We start from the raw sequence: 25,101 nt of genomic DNA, 5'->3' as shown, positions 1-25,101 counted from the left end.
GTTTAGTTCTGACGTGATGGTGCCAAGTGAAGGACGCGTCCCTAAGCCTTCTGCCCAGCTCTTAAAGCTATTACAAGGTATCACTTCACAGAACAACAAAAAGCTGCCTGTTCTACTACAGGGGAAAAAATGTTAATCTCAGAGAGTTACCTGTTTAAGACCACGGCTGTGTATCTTCTTTCCACAAAAATAATTCCACACAAAATGTTGGTAAACGGAGAAGGAAAATTTGTCTCTGGCTTTTCTTTCTCTTCAATCTCTTCATCTTCCTCGTCATCCTCAGAATCGCTCCAGGACACGTAATTATCCTGGTTCCTATTATTATACCACTCCACGCTTTCAAACTGCTGCCGCTCATACGGTTTGTATTTGCGTAAGATCTCGAGCAGCTTTATTACTTTAGGAGTGACAAACTTCAGGTCAAGCGAGGCAGGGGAGAAGTGCTCTTCACACAGGGCGTGGATTTTCCGTAGGAAAGTGTCTGTGAACAACAGAAACTTCCGGTGCAGCTCCTCTTGCTCATGTTTGATGTGTTTCTGCAGCTCTCTGACCATCATTCCAGCTACTTTATCGGCACACCAGGGTCCCAGGACAACCAGGACCGCACGGCAGTCTGAGAGTATCTACAAAAAAAGGTAAAGACTCCAATGCGAAACAATACTCCTGCAGAATCTTCACGTGGAGTCCAACTGGGGTTTCAGTTGTCTTCAATCTGCCCCTTCAAAATAAACTTACCCCACTAATATCAACACTGGGGTTCATTCCTTAAAAGGTTAGGGAGAGGGGTCAGCAGTCTTTCCAAGCTCTACTTTTTCATACACATGCCCAGAACCACCCTTCTGTTTTCCCCAGTGAAAATAATCAAATGACAGAAATTAAAAGAGGCAACTGTATACGGTTAATAAAGCAACCTCAGAGCTGTGGTCAGAAGTACAACTAAATCATTTACTTCCAGGTAAATATGCAAGAACTACATAGCAGAATATATAAATGTGTGTACACATGCAGCAGAGTATGTCATTTTATTTTAGGTATCAAAGAAAAGCAAGATGATTTTCCTTGAACTGTATCTGTGCCCCAGAGTGCCACAACTTACAACCCTAGCTCAGACTGGAATGTAAACCCACAGTGGGGCTGTAACTGCCAGTTCTGCAGGCAAATGAAAGACCCACTGGGTTGAACGTGGACTTAATGAGAAGACAGATGCTGAACAGAGTCTGGGCATTGCTGCTCCAGAGAAAATCAGCAAGAGAGAATTAAGGATTCGATCCAACACGGTAGTAACATTCACGGCTGGCTGGGACAACTGACAAATTGTCCTGGGACAATGGTTCTCAAGTTTTAAAGGCAACAGGATTCACTGAGGGGCTTCCAATCTCAGAGAGCTGGCTCCCACCCCAGAGCTTCAGATCCAGCAGGTCAAGGGTGGGGCCTCTCACGTGCATGCCAAGCAAGTTCCAGAGGGAAGCTGATGCTGCTCGTCCAGCAGCATCCACACTTTGAGGACCACTGTCCTAAGGAATCGCTTCTCAAAGCTGCCCTACTCGGAGATGATGGGCTCATGTCCAATTACATACAAAGAAACAACAGAAGAATTCTTTCAGCTCAGGGTTTGATCAGGAACTAACTCATCTGACTAAGAAAAAAAAACTGGGACTCACTTCTTATATTCAAACAATCATGACACCTCCTTAAACCAGGGAGGTCTCCACTTAATAGAAATGTCGGTCAGGTAACACTAAACTCAACCCAATATGATACACTCAATGAAAAATGTCCAAAGATACAAGAAGGTAAGGCCTTAAGCGAAAATGTATATAAAACAGCCTCATTAAAAGAAAATTCATTTCAACATTAAAAATGTATCAAAGCCTTTTATTATACTCTGTACTTACTTCACATAGGCTTACCTGTTTAGAAATTAAAGTAGAATCTCTTTCTTTTGAATGTACAGATATGTTACAGTCATTGATAAAATTAAGTGCTTCTTCTAACTCCATCAGCAGTCTTTCATAAAGCCCACTTCTGTCAGTAAATGGTCCACAGTCTACCACAATCTCACATGGCTGAGAAGTATATCTTTAAATCAGAAACAGAAGTCGTCAATACCACAATAAATTCACTACAGCATTACCATCCATTACATATCCAAGCCAAAAAAAGAAACTCCCTCTTTTCAGCTGTGTAACTACTTGGAAGAACACGCAGGCTCACAACAAGCCTTCCTCAAGTTGTACCCACCTCTATCTGTACTATATTTGCCGGCTAAGTGTCAATAAATGCATAAGGCTAACAGTCAAAAGAATTCTGTTGTTTCATTGTTAACCACAGGTTTTTCATTTTGATTTTTAGGTTTAGACTTTCACCTTTTGCCCCCTAAGGCATCACCCAGAATGAGAAAATCTGTCAAAATAGACAAGAAACTCAACAATGATTACTTCTCAGACCCAGAAATAGGGAAGGCAGGAGGAGATCATAAGGAGGAAGTATTATCATTAAACATATCTATTTCCAAACTACTTGAAACATTTAGCATTTGCAAATGTCAACTTTCTTGGTTTTTAAATAAATCTTTTAATTTATTTTTAACTGGAGGATAACTGCTTTACAATACTGTGTTGACCTCCACCACACAGCAACAGGCATCAGACACAAGCACACACACGAGCCCTCCCTCCTGAGCCTCCCCGCCAGCCCCAGGCTGTCACAGAGCGGTGGGAGGAGCTCCCTGAGTGACACAGCGACTGCCGCCGCCTCCTCTGCACACGGCACTGTGCGTGCTGCAGTGCTGCTCGCTCAGCTCCCACCCACCTTCCCACACCGTGTACACGGTCTGTTCTCTATATGTTCTCCGTCGGAGCCGCTATTCTTGCCCTGCAGACAGGTTCATCAGTAATCATTTTTCTAGATTCCATATATATGTGTTAATATATGGTATTTGCTTTTCTCTTTCTGACTTACTTCACTCTGTATTATCAGGCTCTAGGTTCATCCACCTCACTAGAACTGACTCAAATGTGTTCCTTTTTAGGGTTGAGTCATATTTTAACATGCCCTCTTAAGGAAAACTCCCCCACATTTCAATCAATCACAACAGTATCATTCCTTGGATCTTTCATGCCTTTCATAATATGACAACAACACACACAATCCTAAAAGCATATATAATAATTAAGGAAAATAAATATATTAAAGATATGTTTTAAAATAATAGTGTTCATTATTCCCAACTAGAATTTATAAGTGAGATTTTGAGAGCTAAGTAATGCCAAACGCAATAGAATATCTATCAGTTTTTTACCTAAACGCCTTAAAGGCCATCAGATTTGTATTTCATATCACATCTAACTTCCATGAATCTAAATGTTACCTTTTCTTCTCATTTAACAAAGAGAACTCTTTCCAAATTCCTACCAAGTGACAGGTGTTTTCATGTCAATGTAACTGATCACCCAAGAGTCCCCTGAAACCACTGGTAATGCCATTTTTTAGGCTCAGGGACAATAAATGACGCACTTGAAGTCACACATTAGTGGAGCCAGTCCTCAAAACCCATGTGTGATTTAACTTCACAATCTGAGAAATAAGTCTTCTCTAGTGTAACTGTTTCAAGAACCACTACTTGGTAATCATTAACCTTGTTAAAGGCTGTACCTAACAAGGATATAAGGATAATTCAATATGAACTGAATTAGTCATTGTAATTTAAAAACCTAACTTATAAAGGCTCCCTTCTACCAACTTAGATTACAAAGGCTGTGTTATATGTTTCAATGAAACTCAAAATAGCAACCTCCTCAAAGAGACAAACCTAGAAACAGGTCAGAAATTCACACCCATTTTCAAAATCAGAGGATGCTTCCCATTATTTTCAATCAGACCGTAAAATACTGAATTATGTAAATAAATTAATGTTCTTTCAAACCATCATGTGGGATGTTTGGGTCAGAACAAAAAAACGCACACACTGACAGAAAAGGACACAGATCTCCTACTGAGTTCCCAGCCCTCATCAACATGAGCAGACAGGCTGGGACCACGTGTATCCAACATTCCCTCTTAAGGGTGAAACACTGCCATCTGTTACGCTTTCTGGAAACAAGGCTCAATTCCTGCATCTGAAGATGACTGTCCTGATAAGGAATTCTTAGGTCTTCCAAGGGAGTATGGAACAAAAGGCCTAAAACCACCCTAGCAGGTTTCACTGAAGCCTAGTTAATCCTAAGTGCTTACCTGTCTAAGACCACCAAGTCAGTTGCAGTTTCAGCATTACTCTTAAGAATTTTCTCCAGTTTCTGAATCTTTTCTTCCAATTCCTCTGGATCACATTTCCCATTTAAAATGGAAGCAGTTAGTCCCAAAATACGAGGACATGATGGACAATTTTCACAAAGCTAATGTAACAAAAGATACTGACAGTAAGGAATTCATTTTGCAAGGCCCCAACCAAAGAGACAGCATCCTGATTAAACATGTCAAAAAGACCTAACAAATACCAAAATGGTCACTTACGGAATTTACTGTAGCTTACTTAAAAGATCAATTTATCAAAAAGGAACATTTAAATATGCTATGATAAACTATGCAATTCACTTATGATAGATCACATAATTTACTGATTTTTATTGTTTAAACTTTTATTATAGATTTAGAAGTTATAAATGTACTAATATTATAAATTACAGATTTAAATGAACATTAGTTTAATATTCAGTCACTCATTCCTACACTGAAACCAAGTTCCCAAAAGTGGTAACTAATATTGCTTTTGGTATATAAAAACACTGCTTTTACTCAGTAATCTGACCTGCATTATTAACACTGATAAAATCTAAAAACTTACCTTCATAATTTCTCGGTAGGGGTGGTCTAGGATTGCAAGATGACACTCATCAAACACCAAAAGGTTAATGTCTGACAGTGATAAGTAACCATTTTTCAAAACATTCAAGGCGACATAGCAAGTCATAACGAGAACCTAAAATAAAACTGCTATCAGTATACAAACAAGCCATTCACCTGCCTGGATATACTTCTATGAAATCAGATTAGGGAACTACTGTATTTTAGGTAAGGATTAAGAAAGTCATCGTTAAAAATCACAACAACAAAAAAATTACAACAAAAATTCTCAATGTATGGAAGCTCATACTTGAGACTCAAGATGTAAAACAAGGAAAACATGGAAAGAGACAAGAAAAAAAATACTGATAATGGAGACCAAGTTTTTATGATAAATCTACTCAATCCACTTCAGGTTTTCAGCTTCCTCATAATTTGATTGATGAGACCTGTCAGTTTTATCAGATCACAAAACAATTCACACAGTTTTTTCCTGTCAAATTGACAAGGTTTTCTGGAAGAAGACACGGACTCCTTAGTTTTTTTAATGGCTTATCATTCTGTGGATTTTAAATGAGTTATTAAGAGAGCTTAACTAAAAGACGCTTACTCCTTGGAAGAAAAGTTATGACCAACCTAGACAGCATATTGAAAAGCAGAGACATTATTTTGCCAACAAAGGTCCATCTAGTCAAGGCTATGGTTTTTCCAGTGGTCATGTATGGATGTGAGAGTTGGACTGTGAAGAAAGCTGAGCACCAAAGAATTGATGCTTTTGAACTGCAGTGTTGGAGAAGACTCTTGAGAGTCCCTTGGACTGCAAGGAGATCCAACCAGTCCATTCTGAAGGAGATCAGCCCTGGGATTTCTTTGGAAGGAATGATGCTAAAGCTGAAACTCCAGTACTTTGGCCACCTCATGTGAAGAGCTGATTCATTGGAAAAGACTCTGATGCTGGGAGGGATTGGGGGCAGGAGGAGAAGGGGATGACAGAGGATGAGATGGCTGGATGGCATCACTGACTTGATGGACGTGAGCCTGAGTGAACTCCGGGAGTTGGTGATGGACAGGGAAGCCTGGCATGCTGCGACTCACGGGGTCGCAAATGGTCAGACACGACTGAGCGACTGAACTGAACTGACTGAACCCAATATGTAAGACATACTAGCAGACCAGGGACTGCTTGAGGTCAGTTAGGAAACATCTCTTAACCATTTCAGATTCACCAACACGTGAAAGGCCCTCAACACAAGCTGGTGACATGGGAACGTCTAGGTTACAGGAAGTGACAGTCACTCAGTCGTGTCTGACTCTTTGCGACCCCATGGACTATACACAGTCCACGGCATTCTCCGGGCCAGAACACTGGAGTGGGTAACCTTTTCCTTCTCCACGGGATCTTCCCAACCGAGGGATCAAACCCAGGTCTCCCTCATTGCAGGCAGATTCTTTACCAGCTGAGCCACAAGGGAAGCCAAGTTACAGGAAGTCTCCATCAAAAATACTAAGATCTCAACCAAGAAATGTCAAGGCATTTAACTCAAGAGTAAACTTTCTAAAGCAAGTTATCTGCAAGATGGAAATAGATCATAGGAATTTTCATTTTCAAACAAAAAATCATACTGTAAAGTTGTTTCTTTTCTATTCAGTAACAGCAACACAAAGGACTAGCTTATTTGGATTTAGGATGAGATCATAGGAAGAAAATGCATGAGGACTAGTTTCTAGGCTGACTAAGTACAGGAAAGTAGAGTCTTCAAACCTAATTCACGTAACGAGGGCTACAGGTCATCTTACGAATCAAGGACTTGTACAGATTTATTCAGTGAAATTTCTTCATTTATGAGTCTTACCTGATGTTTAGTAAACTCTTGGTTCCATTTCTCTTTTGTCCAAGATGCACTTACTTCTAGGTTTGAGTATTCCCCGACCTTGAGATCTGAGTGAGTTCTGACAGCTGACACTTGTTGGGCAACCTGGTTTGCTGATTACAAATACAATATTCCACGTAAATGCAAGAACTCTTCCCTACATGGCTCTCTGGACAACAACTGATTAAACAGCTAAGGGAAATCCTTATTATTATATATTATATCTAACCACCAATTTTTTACATAGCCAACTTAAAATCATACTTTCACAGTTATCTCCAAAATATGCTTCTTATACTCACCACCCTGCCTCTCTGTCACTCACTTTACAAAGTCTTAGATCACTTTCCTTCTTTAAGGTGCCTTTCCCCAATCTAAGAACACAATTTCTAGGCTAGAAAGGCAACTACTATCCACCCCTCCTGCTTTCTTCAATAAAATCAGATTATATCACCAAGAAATAACACAGACTGATATGCATTTAAAGCACATGAGAACATCACATGCTGAAACAATCTAAAAAGAAAAGAAAAAAAGGAGAGGAGTGACATGGTTATGTTAGTACTTGAGCTGTTTATATTCACATTTTATACTTTTTATTTTAATACATAACCCCAAACACATAAAAACCTATACTTTAAACTCTTACTGAATATCTAACTTTCAAAAAGCCTCTTTCTACAACTGGTATAGCAAAATCATAAATCACAAAGTTACCTATAATCAGGCTCCTTATGACACATTTTGTGAAACTAAAACATTAAAAACAAAATAACTAACTACCGAGATCAGATTATATTCCAAAAGGAATCCTTCAAAAGAAATGCAGAGCCAGAATTAAATGCAGTTCCATTTAAGAAGAAAGCTAACGTTTAACATCCATGAAATAGGATGACTATCATTTAAGAGAAATACTATTTAAAGTTAACAAGTAAGACAGAATGATATTCTGCTTCAACAAGCACATTATTCATCAACCTCTCTATACTTTCAAGACTTTAACTTTATACCCCAAGAGCAAATCTGCTTAACCATAAGATCTCATCCAATTTCCTCCATACAATTTGATAAAATAGTGCTTTATTACCAGAGTTGACCAAGAACACCGTCCTTTTGCCATTTCTGTTGAAGTCTCCCCTGATCTGATAAGACAGCTCTTTAGTGAGTAGTACTGCAATAAACGTCTTCCCTGAGCCAGTGTTTAAACAGACTATGGTATTATGATCCAGAGCTGCTTCAAGCAGTTCAACCTAGAAATACAGTGGGGAAAAAAGATTACACACTTCTTGTCTAAGTACAGAATTTTAAAAACTGGATTTTGTTTCAATTCAGAAAATTCCACTATTTTCTAAAATCTTCCTCCAATAAATTTGCCCTTTCAAAAAGCTTACCTTCTACATATTTATTTAATAATAATAATCAGAGGCATTAAAATGCCGGTTACACATAGCCGTGCTATATAAATATGCAGAAATGGCATTTACAATTTCTTTAAAAATCATTTTCACAGGAACAGAAACTTTTCTAGAATGATATGAACAACTGAAACACTATAACTTAATGGAAAATAAGTGGTTATTTAAAATTCATTTGCAAAGTCAAAGTAAAGAAGAAAATTAATGATTTTACTACTGCTTATTATACTGATCTACTCTTATTTACCACTTTAGACCAACTGTAATAAAATATACTGTTTCTTTAAAAAAAAAAAAAAAAGACTATAACCATAGTTCTGACAGTCTATGTTTGTTCAAACCAATCTCAATTCCTACCCAGATCATGAGGACAGACACACCCAAATAGATACTCAGGAACAGTGAGGTTTTCACAGGGTAAAAAAGATAAGAAATTTCATCAATAAAACTATCAAATCAATTACCCAGCAGATGTTAGGAAAGAAAATGACTATTAAGAACAAAAGTATTTGGAATGAGAAAATTAATCAGAAGAGGAAAGCTTAAAAAGGTAAAGGAGTTTTATAGAAGTTGTGTCAACTATATGCAAATTTATTCCATTTTAGTGAAAATGCTCCAGTATTAGTGTTCTCATTAGTACCTGATATTTTCTTGGCGTATAAATGTTATCATGAATTGCTTCTTGTTGCCATGGCAGTCCAAAGAAAGGACCCATTGGTGAGGAAGCAGGGGTCATGAGCTGCAGGCCTGCCATGCTGAGGGGTTGCAAAGCAGGGCTTTTCATTCATCCAGTGTCTCTTTCATTGCATTTTTGTTCTAGCACAGCTTACTACAAAAGGGAAAAAGAATACCATTACACAACCATGCAGGGTTAAAAACAAAAGAAAGCACAGAAACAAGAGAAACATCAGAATATCATTCCTATGGGCCTTTTCAAATTCTTCCTGTAATTGTTTTAGCTTTTTCTTGATCTAAGAGGATCTGTTTTAAAAGTCAAGCATTCTACACTCGCCAACCCAGCAATTCTATACCCAGAGACCTGCCTGAAAGGGTTAGGGAGATGCACAAAGATGTAAACACATGAATATTTATTGTCACATTATTACTTAAGAACAAGAAATAACCTTAAAAGGAATTAATAAACAATTATCTAAGTAAATTATGGTCTAGTCTTAAAGTGGAAAACTTTAAATCCATTAAGATAATACAGATCTATATTTACTGACATAGAACCATGTCCATAAAATACCTTTAAAAGAAAATTTGTATAATATGATGCTCTTTAAAATAAATGTGTTTATATACAAAACATGTAAATATATATGTAAATATATTTCAAACATCTGTAAATTCTATGATGCTATTATTGATAAAATAATGAGAAAACTGTATGAAAGGCATTTCATACCGTGTACACACAGGAAGGAGTCAAATGCCACCAACATTTGGTCATTTTAACAAAGGACCATAAACATAGAAGAAGGTCATTTTTCTTAATTGACACCTTATCACAATTGCACAGCTGACTATTTACCTAAGTATCTTTAAAATTATGCATATCCTAGATAAATTAAAACAAGGCAACACCATTTTGTGAAATAAGAGCTACTTCATGGAGTCTAAGCACTCTTCTATATTTCACATATTCTTCCCCAAAGATAAATTTGATTATGTAAAAGGATAAAACAGAAATTCAGGCTTTTTAAAAGTCCTAACCTGCAGATAAAGGGTTAGGGTTCAAATCTCTATGAGAAAGCCCACCGGCGCAGGACTGACTTGCCCGTAGAAGGGAATTTCCCCTTGTACTGCTCTGCAGTGTTCACTGTTATTACTCTATGAAACTGGAAAGAAAGAATCCCCACTCTTTGTTCCTTGAGAACAAAAACTTTGAATCTCTTGACCTGTTAAATTTATAACCATGGTACAACACAGTGACTTAACTGTTGTGTCTAATCCACCAAGAAGCCTCGAGAGTACAGTCTCTTGTATGCATGGGCTTAACACCAAAATTTTGATTTCAGAGCTTAATTCAGCTGACAAGAATTTAACATCCAGTTAATACAAGTAGCACCTCCAATAAATGGCCACAGGGCCTCAGGCTTCAGCAAGGCGGTGTGTTCGTGGACCAGAGAGCACAACCATTCTCAGTATCCTTCTCAGAGGAAGAAGGCAAGCAGAGTGTTCCAGAGTACACTATGAAAAACCATCAAGTCCTTCTTTTGCCGGGGTCAAACAGAACTACATTTTCCACAAGAAATAATGTGCTCATTCTCTACTGAACCGAAGTCCCAACAGCCTTTCCTGCTACCTCTTCTATACTCAGCACTCACTTCTCTCAACTCTGCAGGCCCACAGGATGAACAGTCTCGGGTTGATCAGTCAAGCTTCCTACTCAAGCTGGGGGCAGAGAACCTGAAGTGGAAGGCTATTTTACCTAACAGCCTGAGACCCAGCAGGTCATGCTGAAGGCCCAAGGCTGAGACCTGCAGGCACTTCCCACATGGCTACCCATTCTTGAGGTATCTCCACACGGTGCTCCTTATCCGCAGGTTCCACTTCCACAGGTCAATCTATCCTTGGTTGGATGAATCCACGGATGCAGAGGGTCAACTGTACTATGCAAGGGACATGAGCACCCGGGGATTTGGGCATCAGAGGGTCCTGGAACCACTCACCGCGGGCAGGGAGGGACAACTGTACTTCTTCACTACTCCAGGCCACTCACTGGTATGATTATTTAAGCCTGATGCTTCACTTCCCACCCAGCCCAAATGTTAATCCAAGACCAAACAAATAAATGGTGGAGGGATCAGGAAAAAAGCCCAAATCCTGCTGGTGGATGGAAATTCTCAAAGGAGAAAAGAGGGCAGCTGTGTAAATCCTCAAACACACCTCCTCCACCTCCAGGAACCCTCCTTCCTACCACTGTCACCATTTCTTCTGATGTAGACAACATTAGCAGTAATGACAGAGCCAGAAAAGTCCAAAACGCAAATCAGTGTTCTGTTTTTAGAACAGCGTTAAAAATCTATTTATAAATACTTCAAAATTTATTATAGACTATATAAAAGTTGGAAAAGGCATTGGCACCCCACTGCAGTACTCTTGCCTGGAAAATCCCATGGAGGGAGGAGCCTGGTGGGCTGCAGTCCACGGGGTCCCTGAGAGTCGGACACGACTGAGAGACTTCACTTTGACTTTTCACTTTCATGCACTGGAGAAGGAAAAAGCAACCCATTCCAGTGTTCTTGCCTAAAGAATCTCAGGGATGGGGGAACCTGGTGGGCTGCTGTCTATGGGGTCGCACAGGGTCGGACACGCTTCAGTCTAAAAAATAAAATCTATTTTTAGAATAGCCTTAGAATAGTCTAAAAAATACAATGATGCTCTATTTTTTTAAGGGCACTTGATATTCTTCAAAATTATCAGTATCATAAAATACAAAGAAAAACTAAAAATGTTCCCAATTAAAGAAGACTGCGGAAACATGACAACTACACGCAGTAACTGACCTCAGACTAGATCCTCTCCTGTTACAGAACCAAGGCTATCAGGGCCATTATAGAGTCCAGCGATAAGGCCGTAGACAACGCACTGTCACACTCACGGAGCTGGGCACCACGCCATGAGTGCGGAGGGAGCACCCTTATTCTTGGCAAATCCACAGAGGCGCATTCAGGACTGAAAGGGCCATAATGCAGGCAACTTATTCTCAAATGGCTCAGAACCAGAGACTACACATAGAAATAGAGTGGGTGTGACTGACAAAGCGAATGGAGCAAAACAGGTAAAGCACGCAGTCTTTGTCCTAGTCTTATTCTTTTCTGTAAGTCTGAAATTTCTTCCAAATCAAGAGTTTTAAAAAGTAAATAGTTCAATATGACCCATGAGACCAGCATCTCCTTGAGTATAGGAGCTGTACATCTCACACACACTTCTATCACCTACCAAACCAAATCACACCCCAGACACAACAAACAAACAATACAGGCTGAGGGTGAAGACACCGCCTAGGTGCATGGCAGATGCCTTCACACGGCGTCTCTTTCCCCTTCATCAGGTATGTCACATTGCACATATTCTAAGAGACACATACGGACGCGGCTCATTCTTGACTGGCACACACGTTCCATGACAACAGGACGTGTGTCTCATTCTCTGCAGCTCTTAAATTTCCGTACGTGTGTCATATATACACATCTAAATAAAAACGTGATGAACTCAATCAGAGATTCATGAATGTCCACACAATAGCATACACAACAGAAGCACAGACAGCTTAAAAGAGACTTCTACAGTACTTGGTTTGGAAATGCACACCCACCCGACTCCTACTCACCCTGAAGGGCAGATACAGGAGAGAAAATCTGCAAGGAAATGGAGAACAGGAATTGAACCCTCCCATTACATTCCCATTAGGTCACAATATTTAAACTAATTTTCGTTCACTTCACACAATGACTGGCCCCAGTAATATACTATCTATTTGGGAAAAGCAAACCCAACACTGAAAACTCAACAAGTAATCCAATAATGTGAAAACTCAAAAAGCCTATAATTTTGCCAATTTTTACTTTCTTTGGCATGTTTAAATAGATTTTTATTTTCCCTCTCTTAACTTGGCCTTAATGAAAAGCTCTGAATCCCTAATGGTAAGTAAAAGTTCTAGAGTTTCATAGATTAACTGCCTATAGTTAACTGTCTCAGCAGAGCCAACAGGATAATCTACGTGACTATTTTCCGATCACAGATTTTAACAATTAACACTCATCAAAGTGGTAACACTTTCATAGTTTTGGATGATTCATTTAGAAACAACTTAGTAAGACACATGAATAAACTCTCTTCCTTTTTCCACATAGGATAAAGCCCAGATTTACCGTCTTAATGTTTGAGATCTCTGTGTTGCTGTTGTCTGAACTGCATTTTGACATTGTGATAGCAGTTTATTGGAAAATCACAGCATACCCAAGCTTCTGCTCTAAAAATAAAGGCAAAAATAGCCAAGTTTAAGATTCTTGCGCTTAAACTGAATATAAACACATCAACAAGAAAGTCCCATTGATATGAAAAGTTGAATAAAAGGCCATTATTTTGTATTAAACTTTAAACAAAAGACATCTGGGTTATTTTAGGATACTAAGTCTTATTCTAAAACAAAGAACAAGACAATGAGCTATAACAACAGCATGCCTAATTTCCAGAGATCAGGGGCGGGGAGGAGGTGGGGTTATAGAAAAGTTCGAGGAAAGATCTTAAAATGAATACAACGAAATCCAAGTACATAAACTTCTAAAGAGAATGACTAGGAAAATGGAATAAATAAATAAATGTGTGTGTGCGCGTGTGTGCACACAGCTGTTCAGTCATGTCTGACTCTCTGCAACCCCATGGACTGCAGCCCAGATGTGTTATTTCCTAAATCCGTATACACAAGAGAAGTACAGAAGGCCACCAGAAGAGGTACTTGTCCGAGTAATCCAAATCAGCTGGTGCTAAGTAAGTCTTCACCACATGTATGAAGTCTTATCAGCAATTCAAATTTCTCAAAGAAAATTTAAAACATGATCTTAAAGAGCAATTAATCTAACTATAAAGTTTCACTAAATTCATGTATGAATAAAAGAATTCAGGAAGACAGTTCAAGAATGTTAATACTGTGGAGAAATTTAAAGTTAAGGGTGGTCCCAAATAATCCTAAGAGACTAGATATCAAATAAGAAGCATAAAGCAATGACGTGAAAAGCTTAATTCAATTAACAAATGTTGATTTTCCTAGATCTGGTACCAGATTTAATTTATGCTCCTTAACTTCAACGCCTCTATTACCACAGGCTCAGGAAAAAATGAATTGGCAGCGGTCTCTTCTCACTTATTTGCATCTGGTCTAGTCTATAGCAGTTTAAAGGACATTCACGTAGAGGTTAAACTTTCTCATTTCATACATAAATTGGTTTTGCTAATAAGTTAACAAAGCAGAATGGGGGAACCTTAACACTACTTTAGTATTTACATATTTACCTCAAAATGCTGATTCTAAGTTCTTTCAGTTTCCAAGTCTGTATTAATTCATACCCTAGGTAACCTAAAAGCAATCAGAGAGAGTATTTTAGAACATACAACTCATTTTTAAAAAACAACTTTAAGAAATTTCCTACTTGACAAGATTTTCATAATTTACTTATCTGAGTAAGATCTCTGATAAAAACATTTCTTGTATTTATTTATTGGGAGTCAAGAACACAGTATATGTATGAAAGAGTTGCCCTTTAAAATTAGTATTTATGATGTTCTATTACAATTGAAAAATTTTAAAAGCTGTTAGCACAATCCAATCAGATATATAAGGGAGAATTTCTGGAAGTAAATTACATTTTCCCCCAGTAAAATCTTGATTTTAAAAACACTTAAAGACTACACTAAGTCAATATCGTGCTTTCATGAACTTATAACCCCTCTTCTAAGGAGTCAGTTTATGTTTTCTAAAACTACCTCATGCTTTGACTTTTAATTCCATTCTACACTGCCACCTAATATGACGCAAATTCAATACACCAACTTGTCCTGATATGTCGCACTAGACATCTTTTCAAGTAATATTCACCTCTATTCTAGAAACACCAAAATAATAAGCTGATAACCCTTGAAAATTCAATGCAACTACACTATTACAAAATTACTGTTGAGTTATCCAAATTACTTCCCTAAACAATTCTGTATAAAGAGACATTAGAAAGTTAACATGCCAAGCACAGTGATAATTTATTTTATTTTCATACTACACAGCTAATAGGTCAAGTTTTCTAATTTTAATTGATGATCATGATTCAAATTACCAAAAAAAAAAAAGTGTTTGATAGGGCTCTTTAAGATAACTCTGCAAAAGACACACCACAGACCACAGGCTCAGTCAAGTTCCAGTATAAACCAACAAATTTAATCTAATTAGCATCTAAATCCCATATATGGCTGTATCCTTTCAGACAAAGGCTGTAACAAAGGCTAAACCCTCCTAGTCTTAAATCAAAGGCATCTAGAGCTTCCTGCTGCGTATTTTCAAAACTGGTAACAGAAAACCTCCAACTCGTTCATTTTATTATGTATCAGAGTCCGACACTACTAACTTTACGAATATCAGTGTCCCGATTTCATCTCTACACCCATGAAGTCCAAAACGCGCAACCACCATGAAGTCCCAGAGTGAACAAAAGAAAACACACACACAGTATCGATACTGTGACATTAAGACACTGTTGAAAGTGCTTCTGGAAGCTAACATATAAAACTAAAAATGTCTTGCGAACTTTTAGTCCCTACTGACAACTATGCTATGGAGATCCAAGACATTAATTTTAACTCCAACCAAGCCTAAATGCTAAAAGCATCCCTGGCTATGGATATAAAATAACAGGTTTAGAATACAGGTTGCTCATATAAGCACCGATTAAAAATAAGTGGCTTAATTCTCCCATTTGAAAACAAAGGGGAAGGCATCCCTCCCCCTTCCCTCTTTTTCAGAACTCTTTTCAGTCCTTATCGGCTGTACTTGAATCTTTCTAAAAGCTAAGTAAGCCTCTAGCCAGGCTCACTTCTCAGGAATGTTTCCTTAAGATATGTAATCACCAAGAAAGATATGCCCAATCTCCCAGTTTCCCAGGATGGCCTAATTTGTCAACCGACTCCAAATTGCAAAACCTACCTCCAGTCGTAAAGATACGAGAGAATTGGAAATTTTATCTTGAAAACACGAACATAAAGTGTTGTAACCACTTAGCATACAAAAGATTAAGACTTCTATCTTTGCGATCTCTTTACTGGATAGCCTAGATACACATCACATTCTGGTTTAACGCTTACTCAATAAAATTTGTTTCCTCCCCTTCTACGTTTTTGGAGAGATTTTCTGGTTGGGAGGAGGTCATTTTTAATTATATTTTCCCAGCATCAGCTTAAAAAAAAAAAAAAAGTTCAACTCTCAAGCGGTATACATGATAAATAACAAAACCCCTTTCTTAACATTTAAAACCGTAAAGAAATCCTAAACTATGCTGCCTAATGGCACTGGAGAGAACGGTTTTCAAAATGAAAAGTTGGCAAACACCTCCTCTTATCCCTAAAAAGGAATCTGCACGCAGGGAGGATCCAAAGTGTTTACAAACAACTCCCACCAACCTCCCTTTTCGAAATTAAAGTTAGAGGAGAAAGAGAGTCAGCTGTTTTAAGCTAATTCATAAGTAAAGGCGATGAGCTCCCCTCTTAATACTTTGGGGCATACAGTCACTCCCTCCTCACGGAGGCCCTCTGATAAGGCAGGACACTGGGTAAGGCCTCTGGGGATGTAGAAGGCAGTGTTTTCTCTCTAAGAATATTTTATTAAAATCATCTGAATGCTAGCAGATGACCATCTGTGTCAGGAAGACCAAGGCCCATCCAACTCCACCACCTCTAAGATTGTTTCCCTCCTATAAAATAGAACACTTGACTAGTATGAGGATTAAGTAATTGAATGCATATTAACCTTGATAGAGAAAAAGTGCTTACCCAGAAATGCAGATGACACCACCTTTATGGCAGAAAGCGATGAGGAACTAAAGAGCCTCTTGATGAAAGTCAAAGAAGAGAGGGAAAAACTGACTTAAAACTCAACATTCGAAAAACAAAGATGATGGCATCCGGTCCCATCACTTCAGGGCAAACAGATGGGCGAACAGTGGAAACAGGTGACAGACCTTATTTTTGGGCTCCAAAATCACTGCAGATGGTGACTGCAGACATGAAATTAAAAGACGCTTGCTCCTTGGAAGAAAAGCTATGACTAACCTAGACAGCATGTTAAAAAGCAAAGACGTTACTTTGCCAACAAAGGTCCATCTAGTCAAGGCTGTGGTTTTTCCAGTAGTCATGTATTCATGTGCGAGTTGGACTATAAAGAACGCTGAGCGCCAAAGAATTGATGCTTTTGAACTGTGGTGTTGGAGAAGACTCTTGAGAGTCCCTTGGACTGCAAGGAGATCCAACCAGTCAATCCTAAAGGAAATCAGCCCTGAATATTAATTGGAAGGACTGATGCTGAGGCTGAAGCTCCAATACTTTGGCCACCTCATGAGAAAAGTTGACTCACTGGAAAAGACCCTGACGCTGGGAAAGATTGAAGGCAGGAGAAAAAGGGGACAACAGGATGCTACAGTTGGATGGCATCACCGACTCAACAGACTTGAGTTTGAGCAAGCTCCAGGAGTTGGTGATGGACAAGGAGGCCTGGCATGCTGCAGTCCATGGGTTCACAAAGAGTCGGACACGACTGAGCGAATGAACTGAAAGAAGCCACACTCCCATCTCTATCTATAATCATTGTTTTCATAGAACTCTTAAGACTTTAAGGAACTCCTTTAAAGAACCTAAAATGTTTTATTAATCTTAAGATTCAATATAAAAAAAGCATTCTCAAAGTTGAAGAACTATACAAGATTTTATACAGTATTTTTAATCAGATGAACTTGAAAAACCACTAACTCCAAACTACTAGTCACTATGAATTTACAATAAAATGAAAATCAATTTAAATCACAAAGCATGGTATATAATGTAAAATAAAATTAAACAGCTTTCTACCCGATCTCTTTAAAAGCAAAAACCAAAAAATACTACGTGCTCCTTCTGTCTGGCTCCCCAAACTTCACTGAAAACATTAGTTAACTGTTTTTGAGGCAATGAAATGGTTCACATGCTTGGGCAAGTAATCATCCTCACCATTACCATCCAGTAGACAAGCTTGGAAAATATAAAATGCAAGAAAAGAGAAAACAAAAAGATAGGAAATAACCAAAATACCCATGATACATGAAATAAAGATTTCAAGGATTTACCAACCATTATTTGGTGAATACAGATTATGAAAAGACTACAGTCAAATCAAAGACTGAGAGACCAAAGAGAAAAAAGGACAATAATTTCAAGAATTTAAACACTGTAATTTTTAGTCTTAGGTAAATACACAGCACAACAGGAATATTTCTATTTTCACTGTTGTCATAACTATCATTATTAATTAGAAATCCTTGCATATTTTATCTAGCCTACAACATTACACAAGCTACATTCAGATATGCTTCCTCGGCATTATCATTTATAAGAGCAAAAAGGGCCCCTCCCACCTTCCCGAAAAACGCAATGTCTAACGACAAATGAGGGAGTGCTCTGGTAAACCACAGACCGCTCACTTTACAGGGTGCACTTCAACTGGGCTATTACAGTGATGACAGTCTGTAATAAACAAAAATGCTGATGTTACGGGCTTCAGTGAAAAAAAACATTTTTATTTACAGGAAGATCTGGTTGTGTCTTTAAGTTAAAAACTAAAGAAAAGAAGAAAGGGGAGAAGGGAGGAACAGAGGAAAAGAAAATTCCCCCCAAAACTGAGCATGGGATTACTAACGTAAGTCATTTCTTCTTCCTTAAGGCTCTTCTGTATTTTAAAATTCCCTACGATTCGGACACTTTATTACATTTAAAATTAAACAAAGTTTTAAACTGAGGATGAAGACAATAAACATCATATGACTCTGTCTTAAGTACTGGCGAGGAGGACTCCGTTCTTAAGCCACTGAATGTGGCTGAAGATTTACCCCCGTTTGTATAACTGACACCACAAATTCACCAGCTTTCTTTTCCTGCACTACTCGATGAACCAAACAAATTCCTACATTTCTCTAAAATCTGTAACATAAACATATTATGTTTACATTTCAATGCAATTATGCCTAAAATTAAATTTGTCCAAAATTGAAGTTGAATACAGGTCAAATATCATTTTAACAAATTCCATCCACCAAAATCTCCATATAGAAAGTAACCCTAGGCTGCCAGCCAATGACGCACTTACTTGGAATACTTCTTAAAAAGACAACATTCCAACGCATCAAAAGGGCACTGATACCCACCTCTGCCCTTCAACTCACCTATAATGACCTTTCCTCTGCAATCTCGTTTTCAGAGAGGTGAACATTTAATACATCACTAACTTTCAAGGTGAGTTTTTAGGTTAATATTTGCTTTGAAGTTTCTGTACTTCACTCAATAAAAAACAAGTGCTAGAATGATAGGCAATCTTTCCTCTTACCACGTTAGAATGTCCAGGAGGAAAAAAGGGTCACGGTTCTGACAGGCTGCTCTAAGACACTACACAAAGCGAAGACTTCACCAGTAAAAGAGAGGTCAGTTTTGAGATAAAAGGAGCCTAAGAAACTGCTAAGGGTAACAAATGCTTAGTCAGTGTTGAGTCAGGAAGCAAATGTGTTAAAGTTTCGGGTGAGAGGCAAAGCCCTCATCACAGCCACGTGCGACCACGCACGTGCTCTGCATTCCCGTGACTCCACCACGGGTGTACCACACTCCCCAAGGATGAGTCTCTATTTCTGGAGCCCCAAGCCCTCCGCCCCACCCCTAAGATTTCCCTAATAACCCCCATCATTCCACTCTCCTCTCTTCCAGCACAGTGGGGGCTCCCTACAGCACCCAAATCAGGGCTTCATTACATATGCTCCACATTAGATGTTACTGCCATTGCTCCTTCCCCCCAAAATCCTAAGACCTTTGAAAGGAAAGATAATCTCATACTTGACTAACATAGAGGAAACCTGGCAGTGTCCATAAAAATATTTTCATTCATTAATTCTATGTTGAAAATGAACCTTATTGATCTAAACCTAAATTAACCTGCATCTTTTTGTGACCAAACAGAAAATTCAGTTTAGACACTTTCTACTTTTAAAAGATTTTAAACAACCCAGATGATTCCAACAAGTTTAATACCCCTACTCTTGCCCCCTCCCCCAACAAAGAATACTTCAGGGCTGACCTGAAACTATCAAAGCAAGAGATGCATCAATATGATAATTTTGACATCATCCAACTATATCCATTCTCCCACCCTGGCCCTTTTCATGTAACTCCCAACCTATAAAATTCTCATGAATGTTTCATTTTAGAATTTATTTTATTAGGTTTAAAATTCAGACAAAACTATTTAATGTCAACCAATAAATGTAGGAAAAAATGACAGGAAAATCACCACTTTTAACCATCACGTTAGTAACTGAGACAAGAACCACTGTTGCTGTGCACTTACTATGTCATGTCCGACTCTGCGACCCCGTGGACTGCAGCACGCCAGACTCTTGTGTCCTCCACTACCTCCTGGAGTTCGCTCAAATTTACATCCATTGAGTGAGTGATGCTAACTAACCATCTCACCCTCTGCCACCCCCTTCTCATTTGCCTTCAATCTTTCCCAGTATCAGGGTCTTTTCCAATGAGTCAGCTCTTCACCTCAGGTGGCCGAGGTATTAGAGATTCAGCTTCACCAAGTTCTTCCAATGAATATTCAGGGTTGATTTCCTTTGGGATTGACCAGTTTGATCTCCTTGCAGTCCAAGGAACTCTCAAGAGTCTTCTCCAGCACCACAATTTGAAACCATCAATTCTTTGGCACTCAGCCTTCTTTACGGTCCAACTCTTACATCTGTACAAAGCTACTGCAAAAACCACTGCCTTCCACTTTTTCTCCTTCTATTTGCCCTGAAGTAATGGAACCAAAGCCTCTTGATGAAAGTGAAAGAGGAGAGTGAAAAAGTTGGCTTAAAACTCAACATTCAAAAAACGAAGATCATGGCATCTGGGCCCATCATTTCATGGCAAATAGATGGGGAAGCAATGGAAACAGTAACAGACTTTATTTTTTTGGGCTCCAAAATCACTGCAGCCACAGTGACTGCAGCCACAAAATTAAAAGACGCTTGCTCCTTGGAAGAAAAGTTATGACCACCTTAGACAGCATATTAAAAAGCAGAGACATTACTTTGCCAACAAAGCTCCGTCTAGTCAAAGCTATGGTTTTCCAGTAGTCATGTATGGATGTGAAAGTTGGACCATAAAGAAAGCTGAGTGCTCAAGAATTGATGCTTTTGAACTATAGTGTTGGAGAAGACTCTTGAGAGTCCCGTGGACTGTAAGAAGATCCAACCAGTCCATCCTAAAGGAAATCAGTCCTGAATATTCATTGGAAGGACTGATGGTGAAGCTGCAACTCCAATACTCTGGCCACCTGATGCAAAGAACTGACTTATTTGAAAAAAGACCCTGATGTTGGGAAAGACTGAAAGCTAGAGGAGAAGGGGACAACAGAGGATGAGATGACTGGATGGCATCACCACCTCAATGGACATGAGTTTGAGTAAACTCCGGGAGTTGGTGATGGACAAGGAGGCTTGGTATGCTACAGTCCATGGGGTCGCAAAGAGTCGGACTTAGTGACTGAATTGAACTGATGTGACCAGATGAGCTTATCTAAGTTTTTTTTTTGTTGTTGAGTTTTAAGCCTGCTTTTTCCCTCTGCTCTTTCACCCTCATCAAGAGGTTCTTTAATTCGTCTTCACTTTCTGCCATTACAGTGGTATCATCTGCATATCTGAGGTTATTTATATTTTCCCTGGCAATCTTGATTCCAGCTTGTGATTCATCCAGCCTGGCATTTTGCATGATTACTCTGCATATAAGTTAAATAAGCAGGGTGACAACATACAGTCTTTTCATTAAGAATCATTAAAGGATGACAAATCTATTGGGTGAAAGTTTCAAAGTCTGTCTGTATATACTACCTACTAATTCAAATGAAAAAACAAGAGAGTTCCAGAAAAACATCTATTTCTGCTTTATTGACTATGCCAAAGCCTTTGACTGTGTGGATCACAATAAACTGTGGAAAATTCTGAAAGAGATGGGAATACCAGACCACCTGACCTGCCTCTTGAGAAACTTGTATGCAGGTCAGGAAGCAACAGTTAGAACTGGACATGGAACAACAGACTGGTTCCAGATTGGAAAGGAGTACGTCAAGGCTGTATATTGTCACCCTGCTTATTTAACTTATATGCAGAGTACATCATGAGAAACGCTGGGCTGGAGGAAGCACAAGCTGGAATCAAGATTTCTGGGAGAAATATCAATAACCTCAGATATGCAGATGACACCACCCTTATGGCAGAAAGTGAAGAGGAACTAAAGAGCCTCTTGATGAAAGTGAAAGAGGAGAGTGAAAAAGTTGGCTTAAAGCTCAACATTCAGAAAACTAAGATCATAGCATCTGGTCCCATCACTTCATGGCAAATAGATGGGGAAACAGTGGACACAGTGTCAGACTTTATTTTTCTGGGCTCCAAAATCACTGCAGATGATGACTGCAGCCATGAAATTAAAAGACGCTTGCTCCTTGGAAGAAAAGTTATGACCAACCTAGACAGCATATTAAAAAACATAGACATTACTTTGTCAACAAAGGTTCATCTAGTCAAAGCTATAGTTTTTCCAGTGGTCCTGTATGGATGTGAGAGTTGGACTATAAGGAAGGCTGAGCGCCAAAGAATTGATGCTTCTGAACTGTGGTATTGGAGAAGACTCTTGAGAGGCCCTTAGGACTGCAAGGAGATCCAACAAGTCCATCCTAGAGGAAATCAGTCCTGAATATTCATTGGAAGGACTGATGCTGAAGCTGAAACTCCAATACTTTGGCCACCTGATGCAAAGAGCTGACTCATTTGAAAAGACCCTGATGCTGGGAAAAATTGAGGGCAGGAGGAGAAGGGGACAACAGAGGATGAGATGGTTGGATGGCATCACCGACTCAATGGACATGGGTTTGGGTGGACCACAGGAGCTGGTGATGGACAGGGAGGCCTGGCGTGCTGTGGTTCATGGGGTCACAAAGAGTCGGACACGACTGAGTGACTGAACTGAACTGAATTCAAATGAAAAACTGTTATTTTTACACTGGAAAAGTGAAAGTGTTAGTCACTCAGTCATGTCTGAGTCTTTGTGATCCCACGCACTATAGACCCCCAGGCCCCTCTGTCCATGGAATTCTCTAGCCATTCCCTTCTCCAGGGGATCTTCCTGACACAGGGATCAAATCCAGGTCTCCAGCACTGCAGGCAGATTCTTTACCATCTGAGCCACCAGGGAAGGTGGCTAGAAGACATGGTAAAAATGAGGGGGTTTTGTTCACTGCTGCTTGGATGCTTAAACCTGACAAATAATACCTCCTTAACTCAAGGGACAAAGTTAACACCACCAATATTGGGACAAACTGACAATATCTACCTCCTAATGTGATGAACTGAGAAAAGAAATATCATTTGTCAGAAGTGCAAAACCTGAATGTAATCCTGAGGAAACATGAAAACAAAATCTGAGGCTCATTTTACATAGCAGCTGGCTTGTGCTCTTCAAAAATGTCACTATCACAAAAAAAACAGAAACAAAAAAACTGAGGAACTATTCCGGATTAAAAGAGAAAAGAGACAGGACAACTGAACACAGTGTACGTTCCTGTACCGAGTCTTGTATCAGGGAAAGGAAACTGCTACAGCGGACGTTTGGGGGATGAAGGAGGATCAGAAGATGCCAGCCCTGAATGTGCCAACCTGGCACTAAGGCAACAGAGACGGCAGACACAACTGGGACTCTCTGTCCCCTCCGCCCCCGCCTAAGATGATAGCTACTAGCAAACGAAGGCCAACAATAGGGGATTCTTTATACGACTGCTACAACTCATAGATTTGAAAACTATTTTGAAACATAAAAGTCAAAAACAAAACTCTGCTAAATACTGACCTATATGTTTGACTACTAGAAGAACACAGAAAAACGGAACACGTCTGATTTTATCTCAGAACAGTATAAAAAGTAGTATTCAGTCTTCCCCACTTAAGAACACAAGCAAAACTCTCATCGTACCTTCTGACCCTTAAATTATTTGTTCACTCATTCAACAAATATTTATTAAGCAAAACATCCCTAAGGCAGACTTGTATCCTATAGGATATGAGAACCTGAGTTGAGTTTTGAAGAACGTGCGGGAAGGGCACTGCTCGGGGAGAAGCCCACACAGGCACCGTGGGGACCAGCGGACAGCATGCGCAGAAGCACCTGAACAGGAGAGGCGACGGCGGAACCACAAGCCGCGTGGCACAGTGTGCGGCCCGCAGGGGAACGGCAAGACCATCGCACGTGAGCAGGAGCAAGAGCATGAAGGGCCTTATACGCAGCTCTACAGGGTCAGAAGCTCATCCCGTGAGCCTTTTGAGTCTCACTACACACCAAGGGTTGTCACCGACTTAATCTCAGCCTGAGCCTCTATCAAGGCCCGCTGACAAGAACATCTAAACACAAGGCAAGAGACTCCTCGCTTGCCTCTTTCCTTTAGAGGGGACCCTCCTTCTCCTGGCTGCAATCACTGCCTTTACACATACTGGTTTGCCTGGAACCATCCCTGCTGGAGCACTGCAATCCCTTATCCCAGGAACCACCCACCCACTCACTCTAACCACGGATGAACCACAGCATAGGTCACCCCATCTCCAGCGCCAATTCACTATCCCTGCCTGCCTGTAGCATATTTCCACTTGGAGATCCTCACTTGGCTTTCAATGGAGCCTTCCCCAAAATTCCTTAAGTACAATTGATCTAAAAAGAAAGCTGAAGATCTGCTACTGCTAAATGCAATTTTTTAAAAAAACAAAAGACCACCACCCAACACACACACACAATTTCCCTTACCAGAATTCCAGAGATGTTTCAAGAAAGAAACGCAGCATCAGAATAAATGCAGTCTCCTAAGGGGCTTTCCTGGTGGCTCAGTGGTAAAGAGTCCGCCTGCCAATGAAGGAGACCCAAGAGACGTGTGTTCGATCCCTGGGCTGCGACGATCCCCTGGAGAAGGGAATGGCAACCCACTCCAGGATTCTTGCCTGGGAAATATTAATACCGTGGACAGAGAGTCCATGCAGCCACAGAGTCGGACATGACTGAGCGCGCAAACACACACAAGGTAGGAACTTTTATTTCACCCAATTATGTTACAATTAAACCCAATATACATCATATTACAGGAAAAATCCAGATAAGACAGGAAAGGAAAC

At 39.5% G+C, this 25,101-nt stretch overlaps 1 protein-coding gene across 18 annotated transcripts in view; it reads right to left on the bottom strand.

The window, feature by feature from the left end:
- DICER1 (dicer 1, ribonuclease III) overlaps window positions 1–25,101 on the bottom strand; it is a 75,436-nt gene that overhangs the window by 38,459 nt on the left and 11,876 nt on the right. The window contains exons 1-11 of one of the 18 annotated variants that reach the window (XM_086363083.1): window positions 19,248–19,389; window positions 14,150–14,213; window positions 13,009–13,109; window positions 12,468–12,495; window positions 8,769–8,957; window positions 7,801–7,963; window positions 6,696–6,826; window positions 4,844–4,978; window positions 4,234–4,394; window positions 1,911–2,079; window positions 151–623 (exon numbers count right to left, since the gene is read on the bottom strand). In XM_086363083.1, coding sequence (XP_086219209.1) covers window positions 151–623; window positions 1,911–2,079; window positions 4,234–4,394; window positions 4,844–4,978; window positions 6,696–6,826; window positions 7,801–7,963; window positions 8,769–8,912 — 1,376 coding nt within the window. In that variant the 5' untranslated portion in view covers window positions 8,913–8,957; window positions 12,468–12,495; window positions 13,009–13,109; window positions 14,150–14,213; window positions 19,248–19,389. Of the gene's footprint in view, window positions 1–150; window positions 624–1,910; window positions 2,080–4,233; window positions 4,395–4,843; window positions 4,979–6,695; window positions 6,827–7,800; window positions 7,964–8,768; window positions 8,958–12,467; window positions 12,496–13,008; window positions 13,110–14,149; window positions 14,214–15,827; window positions 15,970–19,086; window positions 19,171–19,247; window positions 19,390–20,255; window positions 20,369–25,101 lie in introns of those variants that run through there. The other 17 variants (XM_086363091.1, XM_086363082.1, XM_086363089.1 and 14 more) reach the window with 17 other exon arrangements.

Source organism: Bos grunniens, chromosome 21, assembly GCF_055505025.1.
Source record: "Bos grunniens cultivar Pamir isolate PY7600 chromosome 21, Bosgru_T2T1.0, whole genome shotgun sequence".
Lineage (NCBI taxonomy): Eukaryota > Metazoa > Chordata > Mammalia > Artiodactyla > Bovidae > Bos > Bos grunniens.
The sequence above is the reverse complement of the archived record's forward strand: the minus strand, read 5'-3'. Positions and strand labels throughout refer to the sequence as shown.